The sequence below is a fragment of the Corvus brachyrhynchos genome, unplaced genomic scaffold (genome assembly GCF_000691975.1).
Source record: "Corvus brachyrhynchos isolate BGI_N302 unplaced genomic scaffold, ASM69197v1 scaffold80, whole genome shotgun sequence".
In the NCBI taxonomy this organism is placed as follows: domain Eukaryota; kingdom Metazoa; phylum Chordata; class Aves; order Passeriformes; family Corvidae; genus Corvus; species Corvus brachyrhynchos.
This window is the reverse complement of record NW_008236769.1, coordinates 4,772,602-4,788,903: the sequence shown is the minus strand read 5'-3', so window position 1 is coordinate 4,788,903 and position 16,302 is coordinate 4,772,602. Positions and strand designations below refer to the sequence as shown.

The 16,302-nt window shown below is 35.4% G+C and overlaps 2 protein-coding genes across 4 annotated transcripts in view; both read right to left on the bottom strand.

Annotated features, from left to right (window-relative positions):
- Window positions 1-12,352, bottom strand: part of TAPT1 (transmembrane anterior posterior transformation 1) — a 46,364-nt gene extending 34,012 nt beyond the window's left edge. The window contains exons 1-3 of one of the 3 annotated variants that reach the window (XM_017727581.1): window positions 12,222-12,352; window positions 8,000-8,118; window positions 3,586-3,652 (exon numbers count right to left, since the gene is read on the bottom strand). In XM_017727581.1, coding sequence (XP_017583070.1) covers window positions 3,586-3,652; window positions 8,000-8,009 — 77 coding nt within the window. In that variant the 5' untranslated portion in view covers window positions 8,010-8,118; window positions 12,222-12,352. Of the gene's footprint in view, window positions 1-2,904; window positions 2,929-3,585; window positions 3,653-7,999; window positions 8,119-12,221 lie in introns of those variants that run through there. The other 2 variants (XM_017727579.1, XM_017727580.1) reach the window with 2 other exon arrangements.
- The window catches only part of LOC108445046, a 6,433-nt gene continuing 2,403 nt past the window's right edge, over window positions 12,273-16,302 (bottom strand). The window contains exon 2 of the mRNA XM_017727582.1: window positions 12,273-12,352. Within this exon, the coding sequence (XP_017583071.1) occupies window positions 12,338-12,352 (15 nt within the window). The 3' untranslated portion in view covers window positions 12,273-12,337. The remainder of the gene's footprint in view (window positions 12,353-16,302) is intronic.

Sequence of the window (16,302 nt, the reverse complement as noted above, 5' to 3'; positions counted from 1 at the left end):
CTATGTACAATCTTATCTTGCTTTACTAACACTGAATACACCAAAATGTTTAAACATGAGATGATCCTTCAATCTGCATGAATTCAGTGAAAATCCAAGCATTCCTCTACAGAGACTCTCTCGCACTGTAATGTTAACCAGCAAATTTTGACAATACAGAAAAAAACCACACAGAGACTTCAACATTCTACAGCATGTACTTAACAAGATGTTCAACCTCCTCAGCCTTTGGGTGTACTTATCATTACATCTACAAATTGACAGAAAATCTCCACTGAAACAAAGCCTTACTTCTCAAAATAATATAAACACAGAAATGCATACTTAAGGGGATATACAAGCTTATTATTAATTTTAACATAAAGTGATGTGCAAGCCATACTACTATACCTTCCTACTCCACACCATGCTTCTGCTTCAGCCCAGTCAATTGTTAAGAAAGGAAGCATGCCAAGCTCAATGCTTATCCCACAGTATTTAAAACAGCTGAAAGTCAAACTATCGCATAATTTCTACAATGCACTGACTGAAATAACCAAGAACTAGGAACTGGGCATATCAGTCTGTTACAGAAAAAACCAACTTTTTACAACACAATAAAAATCTAGGTTTAATACTCATGCTTCAAACTTTCCAATTTATGGTTTGTCCATCATGAGACAAACTTAGAAAGTATAAATACAAGTCTTTCCTCTGTTTAGAAAACCACTGGATCTGTGTATGCCTTCTCCCTTCGGAAAGCTAAAAGCAAACAACTTTGATGAATTTTAGGAAAAACAACAACAATTTTTTTTTTTCCCCAAGATTACTTGTAACACTTGCAAAAAAATCCCATGTTACAAAATCGTGTTACATTACGATCCAAAAAAAGAAGAAAAATCTAGTGTGGAAAACCAGTGCTCACCATAAGCAAACTCCTTAAGTAAGTGAAAGTTTAAGGAACGAGTTACCCGTCTGTAATTTTCAAGGTATTTCTATTTAACATCATACTCAAAATGCCATGATCCACATTTTATACTGTAATAAGAATTCTGTCTCCATCTACTGGTTGAAAAGCATTAGTTTTAATCATCCATACAGGCCATGACTACACAGATGGTCATTCTACTGATCCTTAATGTTTGCTACTCAACAGCATGATGGATTTCATAGTATTTTCCCTTTAGTTGATTGAAGAAGCAAACCAGCTCAAGGCTTTCAGAGTATTGGTATCTACACCACCAAACTCTTCAGCTGTACAACTGAAGTTACTCAGCATCAAGCAGAGCGCTATTAAAAATAAATCACAGTTTACCTACATTTCTCTTTAATACGATCAAAATCACAAGTAGCTAATGCTTAAGCAAGTAATTTCCAAAAAAAAACCAAGACTGTGTGTTAGGTATTTTAATAAGCCTTGCTTATTGAATTTAAAGTCATTAAACTATTTGGAACATGAAATGCAACCTGGACAAAAAGAAATTTGTTCTTGCTGTATAAAAAAGTCTAAAAAAAGTCTCACTACAGCTGTTTCTGGCATGTTTTTCAGCAACTGTCACTACAAAATGAACAGTGCTTTCACTACATTGTGTAATCTGCTGACAAGTACACTTGTACTTAGTTACTTTGGCATCCAACCCATATGCACTCTGAATATATTATTTTAAACTTAACTGCACAGACTGTCATATGATTTCTTTATTTTTGTCTTCCAGGCCTCCTGGTGCTCCTCAGTTCTTCACTAGTCTGATTACATACGGTTTTCCAGTCACCTTTTAGAGTTGTTTGGGTTTTGATTGTTTTGCTAGTTTTTTAAAAATCAACAGGCATTCAAGATTTTTTTCTTGTTTATCTATACAATTTCTGCATTTTAATTGGTTCCTTTAGTTTAGACTATTTAGCCTCATACAAATAATTCAGATTACTCTAAACAATTACTCCTTTGAAGTCAACACATATAAAATTTCCAATACTGATGTCATATATACATTAAAGATATGAATACACTATCACTGCAAAAATGTTTTAGACTGATATTTTCATCTTAATAACATACATACATATAAAATTTAAAGCTTTTGTAAGAGTAATGTTTCTATAAATGTAGACACTTAAAAACCCTTTTTATATAGGTTTATTGTTCAGCTAATAATGCACTGAAAAAGTCTTCCGGCATGTTACAAGTTTAAGCATGTATTTTACAGCAAACCCTTCCTAACTACATTATTCAATTGTAACACTTTCAAACAGTTAGGCAGCCATTGAGGTTTACAATATATTTCAGTTATTGATATGATGGTCTAGTTAAAGTTTTGCTTAGGTATCTTTTCTTTCTCCATTTTACATCACAGACACTTGCACATAAAATGAACAACAGGGTTTTGTTATGCATGTAGTCTTTATCAAACTGTCAATTCTTCAATGTATCCTTCCTTAATGAACTGTGGTGTCGCAAATCTCTAATCTTACATAAAGGACTAACAAAAATTATTACATTAACACATAAGGGGATGTTTTCCTGTTAGCATAAGTAAAGATGTCAGGGAAAATAAAATCCAAGCAAGGCTGCCTGAAGGATACACTTGCCCACATAACTACACACTAAAATTTTTTTAAATGGACAATGTGATCTATTGGAAATATTTTCCTACAATTATGCTCAAGTTTGGCTTCAGGAAAAAAGCTATTTTGATCAAATCCAATTTCCAGTTTGAGGTTTTTAAAAAGAGGTGCACCTTGTAATATGCAGGACTTCACTGTTTTAAAATTGTGATTATAAGAAAAATATGTCCCAAATGAAGAATTCTAAGAAACTGAGAGCTGAGCTTGCCAAGATTAGGTGGCATTGCATTTCTCACACAATAAAAAGCCTCTACATGCACACAATATAGCACGAGACCATGCTAAGAATGAAATGAAACCAACCTTGCTGTTAGGCCCCAATGAGAGCTGTCTCAAAAAAAAAATAAAAACAAAACGAGGTTTCAAATAAGTGACAACTAGAATAAGCTTTCATTAAGCTTTTATTTTTTAAATAACAGAATCAAATATAACTCAAGTCAGTAAACAAACATATGCTAAAGTGCTATTATTTTATTATGCAGGGAAACACCTGTAAGTCTAATACTAAGATGAACTTTCAGAACTCCCTGAGATTTAGCTTAAGCATTACAAAAAACCTGCTTTAAGTACACACAGAAATATAGCTATGAACCTGACTGAAGCAGTACTTAGAAGACATGTCAAAAAGCTTAAGGCACTATAAACTGAAGTACAGCAGGGGCTATAGTTTTTCCAAGATACCCTTTTTTAAACTGGGCCAAATTGGTCCTCAGGCAGTCTATGTGAAAAATGCTTTAAATCTAAGATCACAAATTAGATCCTATTTCCACAATGATGTAAAGTTACATAAGAAAATATACCTACCACAAATAGCACTGAATCAGTTTCCTGTGTTCATTATTAAAACTCTTCGTTTCTCCTTTGAGGTATGTTTGTTAATTTAGCTATACTATTCATTTGTAACCAGTCTTTTTACTGATTACATGTAGATGTGTGAATTTGGCTGACAGCACAGAAGGAAAAAGAAAATCAGGACTTACTCACCAAGGAGGAATCCCTGTGACACCACATTCCATCCTATAAAGGAAGTGAAAGTGCTCTTCCCTTCGGTCTGATTTACAAGAAAGAAAGAAAGAGAAGGTTGTAATGTTGCTACACTATGCACTGTTATGGAAAGGAGAAAGGAGTACTTGATCTGAGAGTATACTACAGAAAATAATGAATGCATCTTCCTTTTTTTGGTTGGTAGAAAGCTAACATTTTGGTGGGCAGATGCACAACTTCCTCAATGAACTTCAGATGACAATAGGAAGTTTATGGATTTCATAGCTAAATTCCTTAGCAAAAAAAAAAAAAATTAGGCTTGGGAATAAGTGTGCAACAGAGGTTCAAATTTATTTGCTAGCCTGATATTATGAACAAATAAATAATGTCCATAAGAATGCCAGTGTACTTGTTTGTTTTATTCTTCCTGATACGCTTTCTTCCTACAGTTTCTTTCTTGAATTAATGATGTTCTATTTATTTCCTACTGAAAAACATGAACCTGAATTCACAGGAAGTCAATGGGAATTTTAAGAGGTACATAGAATACAGCTGAAGTTATTGATGTTATTGCTGACAGGACCTAAATTTACTTATTTCAGAGAACAGAGTAAAATAAAAATGCAGAACATGTATTTATAACCTGTATCTACTTCCACATGAAAGAATTCACAGATTCACAGAATATTCAGAGTTGGAAGGGACCCACAAGGATTGTGAAGTCCAACTCTTAAGTAAATGGCCTGCACAGGGATTGAACCCACGAACTTGGTGTCATCAGCACCATGTTCTAGTTCCCGGTGGGACTCAGCACCAGTGTGAGGCACTGGAGGTGCTGGGGCATGTGCTCACACAAAGCAGGATCTTGTTTGGCTTCCACCATCCTTGTGCTGCCCTCATCTCTTGGGAAGAGCCCAAAGGGTCCTGGACCACTCCCAGCAGTGTGGGGTGGGGAACCCCCCGAGATGAGGTGTGGGGGGTGTATGTGGGGGGGTCCTCTGGTAAAGGTTTTGTCAATCAATCTTTATGTATAAGAAAATTCATAATCTTCTACTGTATTTTCTTGAGAAAACTAGAACTTGGAGGAAAAAAAAAATTCACTTTCCATAACAAATCCTTTCTTGCTTGTGGAGATGATATAAAATGCCTTTAAACATAATTAAACTGGGAGTCCCATCAGAGTTTCACTAACATAGAATTTTAGCTTTCATGTCATGGTGTTTTACAAATAATACAAAAGAGCTTTTCCACATTCCCACATCACCTTTTATTGGTATGCAACATATCTTCAAGAAAAATAATAAGTTAGCTCTATGAAAGAGTTTCAAAACATGCAGCAATATTAATCTACTCAGAATCTCTGGGTCTGAGGTATTGATAAAAAAATTGCCTGAATTGTAAAATGAAACTGTACTTTTCAACCACAAATAGAGGCAGTTTTAGGAACCTGTCACCAAGGACTGTAATTCCAAGCAGAACTGACTCTACCAGGTCTACTTCTCTGTCTACCTTGGCACATACTTTGCTGGAACAACAAACCTTTTATGCTGTCAAAGAATACTTTAATAAAGTGAGAGTAGCCTACAAGATCCAGAGACAATAATTTAGGAAAGTTCTTTTCTTGACTCAAAAGAAAATACAGTAGAGCTGACTTTTCGCAATTTCAGAGGATGTAATCTAATTTTGTGAAGTTTGTTAATTTTTTTTTAAAAGCAACCTGCCACTTACAGAGCACAGAAGTAATGAAGTTGCACCTGCCAAAACTACCACGTGTTGATTCACCTTTTGTCAGTTTGATCACAGTAATTAAACCAGCAGTTTAGTTCACTCAGTGATAGAACCTTGGATTCTTCTGACTGAAGTTCTTGAAGTTTTAAAAAAAATTGCTTTGTGAGCACCAATATAGCTCTGACAAAAACACAGAACTATATTTGCTCAAAATGAAAGATCAAGTGATGAGGAAGGATGATTTAGAAGTCAAACTGAAGTGTTTACACTGCCTAGGCAGAAAAAGGAAACTATTTTCTTTAAGATACATTACTCTTTGTTTCCTTCTAGAACTCTGTAAAATGAAATATTACAACATGTGGAAGAGGCTTTAAACCACTTCCCCTATATTTAAGCACTTCACATAATATACCATAGATAGTAATTAGCCCATTTATATAGAATGTGGTTTTACTGTTTTAAAGAAATAATGGGTAATACAATCTTTCTCTACACTGAAAAGAGAAGACAGAATTATGAGGAAATAAATAAACTAAAGAGTAACCTGGAAGGGAAACAGAACACTCACTGCTCAATTACTTCACTGAGATGTTAAGAAAAAAGTCAAGATGAAGGGAGGAGCACTTTTATTTACTACACAGAATGGAATATGATGTGGCAGGTTCAAATAACAACTAGTCAACACTTATTTGATATCTGCAAGGAAGAGCAAGCTAAAAGATAAACAGCCACCTGCTTTGTAAGTACCTTTTGTAATTACAAATGCGCTTTACCTATTCAACTCTATTTTGTTACAAACACATAAAAATGTATTTCCTGAGCTGGAAGAAAATCACAAATATCTTTTGCTGTAAAAAATAAAATCAGCATAACTACAAAAAACAACAAGAAAACCCCTATTCAGGCTCCAAATATTTGGAAATAAGAATCATTTAGATCTGAAGAAGTTCCATTACATACTATAGACATAAAACATGAATGAATTAGACAAAGCCTCAGATACTGAACAAGAAGAGACTCTAGCAAACTAAATTCCAAACACATTGGAGGAAACTGTGACGAAAGAAATTGCTTTAGGAGTTGTTACAAAAACAAAGCCTTCTTCACTCAAGATAATCTCAGCTTCATTGCATCTTATTTGGTAACAGTTTAAAGTTAACACAATCATGTTCAATAGATGAAACCAGCTTCTATTGTGCCCTACACACAAAATACTCTCAAGCAAGCAGACTAAATATTAGCATTGCAGGTGCATGTATGTATATATACACATATCACATACATGTGAGTGCATATGGTGTTTCAAATGTCACTTTCTTCAGCATATAACAATATATTGAACAATAACCAAAACCAGCAACTGGTCTTTGAAATCTTTAATTGTAACTTCAGAAGAGCAGAAAATTTCTTTGCCAAAAGCAAAGCTGAGTTTATAAACCAGGAAGAACACTCTTAAACAGAACAGCAGTAACACTGAAATGATACTTTGAAATCCATTACATTTACCTGAATTTAGTAACAGCATATATATAGATGTCTACAAATAGGCACATAATTTGCCTTGACATTAGTCTAAAACCAAATAGCTGTCATTTTTATACAGCTAAGAAAACTCTCTCGACCTAATAAAAGTCTGAGGTTCAGTTCAAAAATAACAGCACAATAAAACATTAGGCTGCCATCTAGCGCCTAGGTTAAACATCACCAAATACAAACATTTCAACTTTAGCTTGTATTTTAAAATATTACTTTTTTGCAACTAGCCTAGCACTTGCTGTAATCAGAACATACATTTCTAAACTATGCATCTAAAAGACCTTCACATACACAAGACAATACTGATAATGCAAATACAAGCAACTTGATTAAAAAAAACAACTTAAAAAAAAATCAGTAACCATAAATCAACTTCAAGTTTTAGAAAATACAGAAAAAAACCCCCAAAACATGAATACAAATGCTCCTTTTATTTTAGGCTACACTTAAGGCTTATGCAATCATCTTTACTGTGAAGTAGCAAATTTTATGAAAGAAATTAATTCTATCCAATTTTTGATGTCTGTGCCAGAAAGGTAAACTAAAAATTTTATGTATTAGCAACTTCTTAGTACTGATGTGACCAGAAAAGCAAGGCTGAAAAGCAAGATGTAAAATTTCTTAATATTCTGGTTGGTTTTCCTCTCCATGTTTTACTCCCTAAGATTCTTCAGAGGAAAGAAAAGAACACACTTTATTCAGGGATCTTTTCAGCAAAGTTTTCCATGAAAATAAGGAAAACTTTTATTGTTAAAAAACAAACAACTTCTGTTTCAATATCAAAGAGCCTATCAAAAGACATAAGCCAAATCCAAAATTTTAAAACAATGTTCAAGTAGATGTTAGATAAAAGAACACAACTATAAGGTAAGGTTACATCTGTCCTTTACTAACCTGAATATGCCTAAGTGGTGCTGTTATCAAACTGTTGTGTCTGAAGGAAGCAACGATGACAGTTAGTGACTGCTGGTAAAGCTTAAAGGTCCCACACACACCTTTACTTTGGCTAGTTTAGATAGAGACTTCTATTTTACAGTGGAAGAAGTCATTAGTAGTTCAAACAGCACTGAAAGGCCATAAAATGAAGCACACACATAAACGGTAAAACATTATTTAAGGGTATCAACACCTTTCTCTTGAATCGACTTACCGTAAGCCATAGCAAGGCAAAGTGATGAACCGGAACATTGCCAGAAAAACTCTCAAAGGAAGCAGGGTGAACACATACAGAAAAGCATCCAGGCACAAAAAGATTCCAAAAAACATCAACTAAATTACAAAAATAAAACAGAAGTATGTTAGTAGTTTGTAAAATTTACAAAAAGTTTATAAAGAATTGTTATGAAAAATACATTTACATAAGACTAATTAACCAAATAAGCAAAATATTCTCACTTGTTCAATAGCTGAACTGTAGAAAAATTAACATGCTATGCATTTGAAGACTATTCAGCACAAATTCTGCACCACAAGGTCCAAGCAGGGAAGGCTTCTGTAGACTTTCACAGCTCACTGAACTTAGTCTTTATTTAATATATAAACTGCACTTGAACGTAACTGTAGCTCATTTTCCAGGAGTGATTTTTGTCTACAGTTACAAAAGTTCATGTTTTAACCTTAGGGGGAAAAATCCACAGAGCTGTGTGTAAATGTGCAAAGCCATTTTCTGCCTACCTCCTTTTTCAATCTTATTTCCTCCCCCCAAAAATTTTTCTATTACCTTGTAAATTTTCTATTGCACAACTCATTACAGCTGTGGTAAATCTCCTTCAGAGAATAACCACCTTTTTCATACAAAGAATATAAAATATGAAGAGGTAAACTTCCAGTTGCCCTCAGTTTGAATGTTTTATCCTTAATTTACAGAAACATTAAAGCCATTCATTATGGCTACAAGCTAAGCAACTTTATGATAATTTAACTAGACGTAAACTCTACAGTTCAAAAGCTCCTATATAGCAGACTCTCGCCACATGACATTTCTTCTTTATCTGCTCTTTAAATGATTCTGTGGTTCTACCTGAATGCAAGTCTAGACATATGCTCTTATGCTTCTGTCAGACCATGAGCTAGTATTTTTTTCTCCAAGGATAATCCCATAGAAGCCATCTTAACTGCCTACACAACTAAGACTAGCAACATCTAAGCAGACCTAGATATCCATGACGGATATGCATTTACATATGAAAGTTGTATGTACTGCTGATGGGAAAGGAAGATACTGGGGTGGGGGTGTAAACCAAAGTACAAGTAAATTACTTTTATCTCTAACAATCCCTTTGCCTTTCAAAGTACCTTCTTTGTTAGCTTGTGCAATGGCCAGTTCCATGTCCCTTGAACACTCTTACACCTCATGCATCCTTGTAAGTTTGAAAGCAATCCTACAGACTGCACTCCAGAACATCAATCCACAAGCCACATAAGATGACTGATTCAGGCACAACAGCACTGCCATCATCCCTGAGTTTTTACTTTCCCTTATAATATTATTTCAACCAATTCTGCAGTGGTAGAATACTTCAATACCATCATGATGTTAAGGTCTCTCTCATGATATTCGCTCATTCATCTCTAGTACAATTTCCTAAAATTTAAGCATTTTGAGTTGTTATTCAAAATTACTAGGAGCAGTGGTTACATGAACTGTGGATAAATTTCTGCACCGCATTAATATGCCATTAAGCTACCTATTTCTTTTAAAATAACTTTTGAACTAGCTGTCAAATATTCAAGCACTGAAGATGACTGGAACTGAACACTTACTATTTTTAAACTCCTTAACCCAAACAAAACAGAAAGCCTGTCATTTTGCATGTGTTCTTTGAGGACATCTTTACAATCTCGAAAACAACACTACTTTTTCTTTTAGATTTAGACGGACTTCTTCTCTGTCTGAGTGTAATGAAGTTTTTTCACATTCTATAAGCTTGCACTAGTATTTGCAATTATTGTTTAGTGTACTCATTTTCCCAATGTTTTTACCACATGCACACAATGAAATATAATCAGCGCTGAACCTTCTACTCCTTTCTGTAAACATTGTTTTTGCTGCTCCATTCCAGATATTGAGGAACTAACAAAAAAGCCTACAGTGCTTTTCCATCATCATAACTGTAATTTAACAAAGGAGCACAAAGTTTAATTTTGAGATCAACTGGAAAGTGTTACCTTAAGATGGCAGGAATAGAGACCACCTTCTCATTTAGTGTAAGTAACCTACTACAACAAAAAGTTTCCACTGAAAAAGCATAAAATGCTTGAGTGGAAGTAGCGCTTACATTGTAAATTATCTAGTTTCTCTAAATAAAAAAGGAGTACTCAGAACAACAACAACAAAAATACTACCCTTTGAACATTACATCCCTCTCTAAAATTATGGATGTTAAATAAGTGCCTATTTAGTAATACCTCCCGAGATTAGGCTTTGATAAATTTACTCCAATTTATTCTCACTCTACCTGATTATAGTTTTCATTCTTATTCTGCAATTGATCCTATTAGGCAGTGAACAAAACAAGCCATTAAGAAAATTCTTCCCTTCCTTTACTAGTGTCTCACATGCTTTATTTCAAGTAAGAAGATTTTTGTATCACGTAGCCAAGTGGTTTCTGCAACAGGTGATGATCTGTACAGTATTTAGTAGATTTCTAGGTGCTCAATTTGATATAGTTAGTATATATACTAACATGGACTAAGCCAATGCAAAGAACTAAACAATTATTTCATAATCTCACAGTAAAAAGATAACCATCGCTTTTTAAATCTCTTTATTATTCAGTGTCATAATATTTCATATTCAAAGTACAAACTGAAGTTCGATTTACCATGTATAACCCATCAATTGCACCATTTACAGCATTAGTATTATTTATAAAAAGACTGGTGGATATTACATGTTCTTACACACTGAAAGTTTTATTGAAAAGCTGTGGTGACGATCCCTCAGAATAATTTCTGTGCCTAGGAGACAGCACACAATAATCTACATAATTAAAATGGAGATGATGTAAAAATGCTGTATCATTCAACTGAGTCTCTACCATAAGTAGAATAATCTATCATAAACTGGAATGGGTAAATACTGAGGATGTGAAGACACCATCCCTGGACACGTTCAAAGCCTCCCATCCTGAACAACCTGTTGTAGCTGACAGAGCTTTAAGCAAGGGCATGGACTACGGCATCTCCATGGATCCATCCCAATCTCATTCATTCTGTGATTTTCTGCAGTAACTGACTGGCAATTTAATTTGGTAAAGCCAGGCCTCATCATGGATGAAGGATGAATTTAATGATACTGATGGGGGAAGATGAGTGCTACTGACCAAGGGAATCCTACCCACCCTTCCTCCCTCCTCCACTGCTCTTTCATCTATAGTTATAAAGCTCCCCTTCTGTCCTTGTGTAGACTCTGCATTCTCAAGAATATTGGCTGAACAAGCCAGCTCACTATCCTACCACTCAGAGTAAAAGTGAAAACACTCACTGCCGAATTAGGAGCTGATTTAAGTCCTGGAATGGTCCAACAAGCAGCACAGCTCATGCAAAACAGGCAGTATGCATAAAGCAGGAGACTATAGTGGGAGAAGAGTGAAACAAGCTTCTTCCTTCAGTGTAAGTTAAATTGATTTAGCCCTACGTAACTTGATCCCTAGAGATTTTGGGAATTTTAGCAGTATTAATTTTAATGTTGTCATTACACTGCAGGCTAGCCAAACCTTATTACCAATGTTGCCTTACTCATCATCCTTGAGCATACTGCTGCTGCTGCCACCTCCCAAATCAACATGGTTAAGCCAGAATAAAATTGGCTCACTGCAGGGCCAAAATGAGATCGAAGCTGACATAAAGGAGGTAACAAGAATCCCTCATGAAGGGCCATAACACTGGGACAGAGAGGGAAGATGTGGTAAACAGTGGCAAGAAGCAAAATAAAAGACTATGAAAACCTTAGAAAAACTCATCTGTCACCATATTTTTATACGACTGGAACTTTCCCACCCTCAGAGAATTTTACACTGGAAAAAAATCTTTGGAACAATTTTTTTTGATGTAAAATTACATTTTGCTGTAAAAACGTTTCTTTTGACTATTCCTTTAAGTATCAGTGACATCTTTATATTTGAATTAATTTGTCATCATCTGCACTTGTTTGTCTCTGCTAATAACATGAGCTGCCAGTAGCAACAGGTAAACAGGCAAAAAAACCCTGAAACAAAAATGTTTAAGTTAGTAACGTTGAAAAATAATCATTATAGAGGTTTACATCTTGTTTTTGTAGCAAAAATGTTTTAAAAATAAATAGTTCTTTAAATAATTTATTTCAACAGATTTCATCTCTAAATTGAATCAAATGTTAAAGCATACTTCACCTTTTCCAGTTCTTTTGGTATCCGCATGCAAGTGTACACTCTCTCTCTCCGCTCTGTGTATTTTGCTTCATTGTGTTCAAGGAAATAACCTCTTGTCAGCTCAGCACTGATGAATCTCAGCAATGAAAGATCTATTCAGAAAAACACACAGGAAGAAGACACTTCAGGCATGACCTCCAGAGGGTGAGAAGCTGCTATACTTCTGTTTCTTATTACTTTCTACATGTTTCACTTATATGGCCTCTAACACAAAAGGTTTCTGCTGATGTTTAAACAACTTTGTATGGAAGGAGTTATAGGAGATGCAAGTCCGGTGCTCTCCCATTCATTTCCCTGCTGCCTCCCAACAAACAAGCTACTTTTCCCAGGCAGACATCCCACTTATACAAAACATTACTCAAAGTCGCTACACAAAATGCAATATGCTGAGTGAATCTAATCCTCAATGCATTAACAGTCCTCCCAAATTTACTAAACTCTTATTTTTGACCTCTTATAAGCTATTTTCTCTCCTAGTAACATTAGCAACTTGTTCTTTATTTTAAAGAACAGCTTTCTGCAAGAGCAAAATGCTCACAGATACCTGATCCCAAGCGATTCAGTGCACAAACAGTACAAGCACACTGAACCTTTGGGGATCAGGTCTTTCACAACCAAAAAGCCATCAAGCACGTACAGGTCTCCTGGGTTTTAACGGCTGTAGGTAAATAACCTGAAGGCTGACTGACCTGTGTTTAAGCTGCTCATACGGCTTCTGAAAAAGACTTTGTACAGAGTAGTCTTGCAAAATTAATAATATATGAAATTATAATTATGAAATTCAGGCTGTCAGCACAGGAAGGTTGAACTTAAGTTTCAACATTCACTGACAAGGTCTGACATTACCACCTCCTTGTAGCACTTAAGAAGTGACAGAATACTACAATGAAGTCCAACATCTCTGGTTATTGGCATTTTAAAACAGAAACTTTTCAGTGTTCACAGAACACCTAGAAGATGAAAATCACTTATCTAGACAAACAGATGAAAAGCTACAGACACTTACTGTGATACAAGCACATGTTACAAATAATAAATTCCAATTTTAGCCAAAGTCTTAGGGACTAGAGGAGGGGGAAGTAACCTTGCATGGTAGAATGCTCTACATTTTTCAGGACAGGAAGAGGCTGTATATCCTTAGTAAAACGGCTTAGGTAACAGCTGTTAAAAGGGGAATGCAAGTACTGACACTGTGTGAAGAATTCACCCAAAACTGTCTGAGGCAATGCCTTCTCAATATCCACCATGTCGAAGATGAAGACTTTAACAGTAGCCAGAATATTAGGAAGAGTTTTAAGGCAAAGAAGGAATCAGCTCAAGCAGAAGTACAAAAGAAGCAAAAGAGGGTGTGTTTACAACTTTCATTGCCTTGGGTAGGGGGTATGATTAGAACTCGGGAGGATTACAGGCACTTTGTTGTTTGTGGGGGTGCATTAATATTCTCTGTACGTCCAGAATTGTCATTTATCATGTTGCTGATACTGATCACAGCTCTATAACTCATTAACTACCCGTTAATTATGTATTGTTAATAAATCATGATTTCCTTTAAACTATGAGAACTGAACCATTTTCCCATGTATGAGCTTGTCACTGGATAGTGATTTTGACTGATCCACTTCTACTAAGTATGCCAAAACCACTTGAAGCCTTGAAGGCATTTATTTTAAAACAACGAAAACAACATGTTGCTTAACGAGTAGTAAAAAACTAATATTTATGTATAAAGTTTCAATCAAAGTTCATTCCCTGAAATAATGGCTCAGATCTCTAGCAAACTTGTTTTCTGGAATCTTCCTTTGTAACACTATCAGTTGTAACTTTTTTGGTTATGACAATTCTTCCTTGTTTAAAAACTTGAAAGTAAAAAGAGATATGTATAAGCACACCAAGTAACTACTCTTAACTGCCCAGGTGTATTTTCTTCCACCTCAAATAAACAACCTTCTCTAGCTTAGAGATAAAGCAGTCTCAAACAACTGAAGTTTCCTGCACAGTAAATACATGCATATGGGCAACCGCCATGGAGTAACTTATGGGTCCCTGCCAACTTCAGATATTCTAAGATTTTAGCTAATGAGCTATTTGTTCCCACCCCTTCTTACCTCACACAAACTATTTTACAGGGCTGTAGCTGAAAACCAAATGATTTTAAGTTTTCAACACCTTAGACTTTCATGTCCTAGATATTGAGGGATAATCAATCCTCATGACTGAGGCTGATCAATACACAGGCTCCAGACTGTGACTGCAAAATCATCTCTCCAGTGACAGAGGATGCACTGGAGAGGGCAGTCATTCAGCCACCTCCCTTCTGAGCACTTAATGCCACCCAGCACCAGCCTCAGCTCTGCCAGCTGTGAAACAGATTAGTGGCTGACCCTGTAGGAAAAACACAGTAACCAAAAGAACAGCATGAGACATCAAGGCAGAACAAAGTAATAAATCATTTCAAAAACAGCTTAATTCTACTATCAAAGCATCAAGCAACATTTTCTTTTAAAAGTAAACTCTACCTCCCACTTCAAATTCCTTCCCTACTTCAAATACCCCTCTTTTGCAGTCAGAAAGTTTTAGACTGTGGCCCAACCTTAATCTGTTCAAATAGCATACTCTTAATGCTTACAGCATGCTCAGTTATCTCCACACCTCAGGACAGGAAAGCATAAGCATCTTCGAAAAACATAAAAGGACAATAATTCCTTCAAGGTAAGAAGATAATGATTTAACTAAGTTATAGTTCAATGCATAGCTGCATGAAGGATAACCATTAACCAGAAAGGAGAGGAAAAGTTGTGGAAACATGAAATGCAATGCACTTCAGTAAGTTTCTATGATATAATCATAAATTTAATCCTAAACACAACAATTCCAGGCACTCACTTCACTCCTGTCCATCCTAAATACACCCTTCTTCCACAAGCATGCCAATCAATCAATCAAGAAAATATATCTTTAAAAAAGTATTCTCTTCTCCTCTAATCAACTTCTCTTTACAGTACCAGTCCTGCTTCATCAATATGAAGAAAACCCTACTTCTATTATTTAATACATTGCTACCCTTAGGTGAGTTAGAATTTTTAGTTACTCAGTCAAGAAGCCCGTTCTTATGTTTTCTTGCCATGAAGTGTCAGAGAGCACCAAAGATTTTTAACTATTTAGAAATTTCAAATCAACTACATGAACATAGTTAAGTATTCTCCACCATCTCCAATAACAATCCCCTTTTCATGAAGTTATTTGTTCAGTTGTTTTTCAGGCACATCAGTATGTAACTTGATCATTCTTTTTTTTCACCTCAAAGTAATTCATACTACTACAATCAGGCCAATTCCTTTATAACTACGGAAATTACATCAACTTTATGTTCTGCAGTGTTCATCAACACCCCAGAACTTCAATCAATGATAACGCATGTCCGACGAGGTAACACATAAGAAACAGATAGCACACCCATCAAACTCAGAAGGAAAGCATTCAATTGTTGGCACATAATTAAAGTTAAATCCTAATTCCCTTTTTCTTTTTTTTGATAAAGACTTGGGTTATCACATTCAAGCGAAGACTGAGGGAGAAAGCCTTGAAAGTTTAACACTTCAGGCACTTTCCAAATTTTCAGCGAGCTAATCAATTAAGAATACAGTGCTAATAAAATTATTTATAACCTTACCAACATTAAATTAGTCCTGACAGACTGACAGTTTTTACAAAAATGGCAGGGCTATGTACAAAAATTACTTGGTAGATATCTGAAATAACCAGTTGAAGTGTGAATGGAAACATAGCTGCAGATTGGTAGCAAAGGCATGACATTTTCCCTTATTTTTCCTTATAAATACCCAATTGGTAAGTTTCATTTACCTTAAATGACTTTTAATAACCCGCATACAACTTCAAAGCTCTAACGGCATCGTTACTACCAGCAGCAGAGACAAAGCCCCCTGTACTCACAGCTGTGAGCGTGTAGCAAGAACTGCTAAGACGATGAAACATTTCTAGCACTTCAGTAAGAAAGGTGAGCGAACCCGCAGCCTCCCGGCCC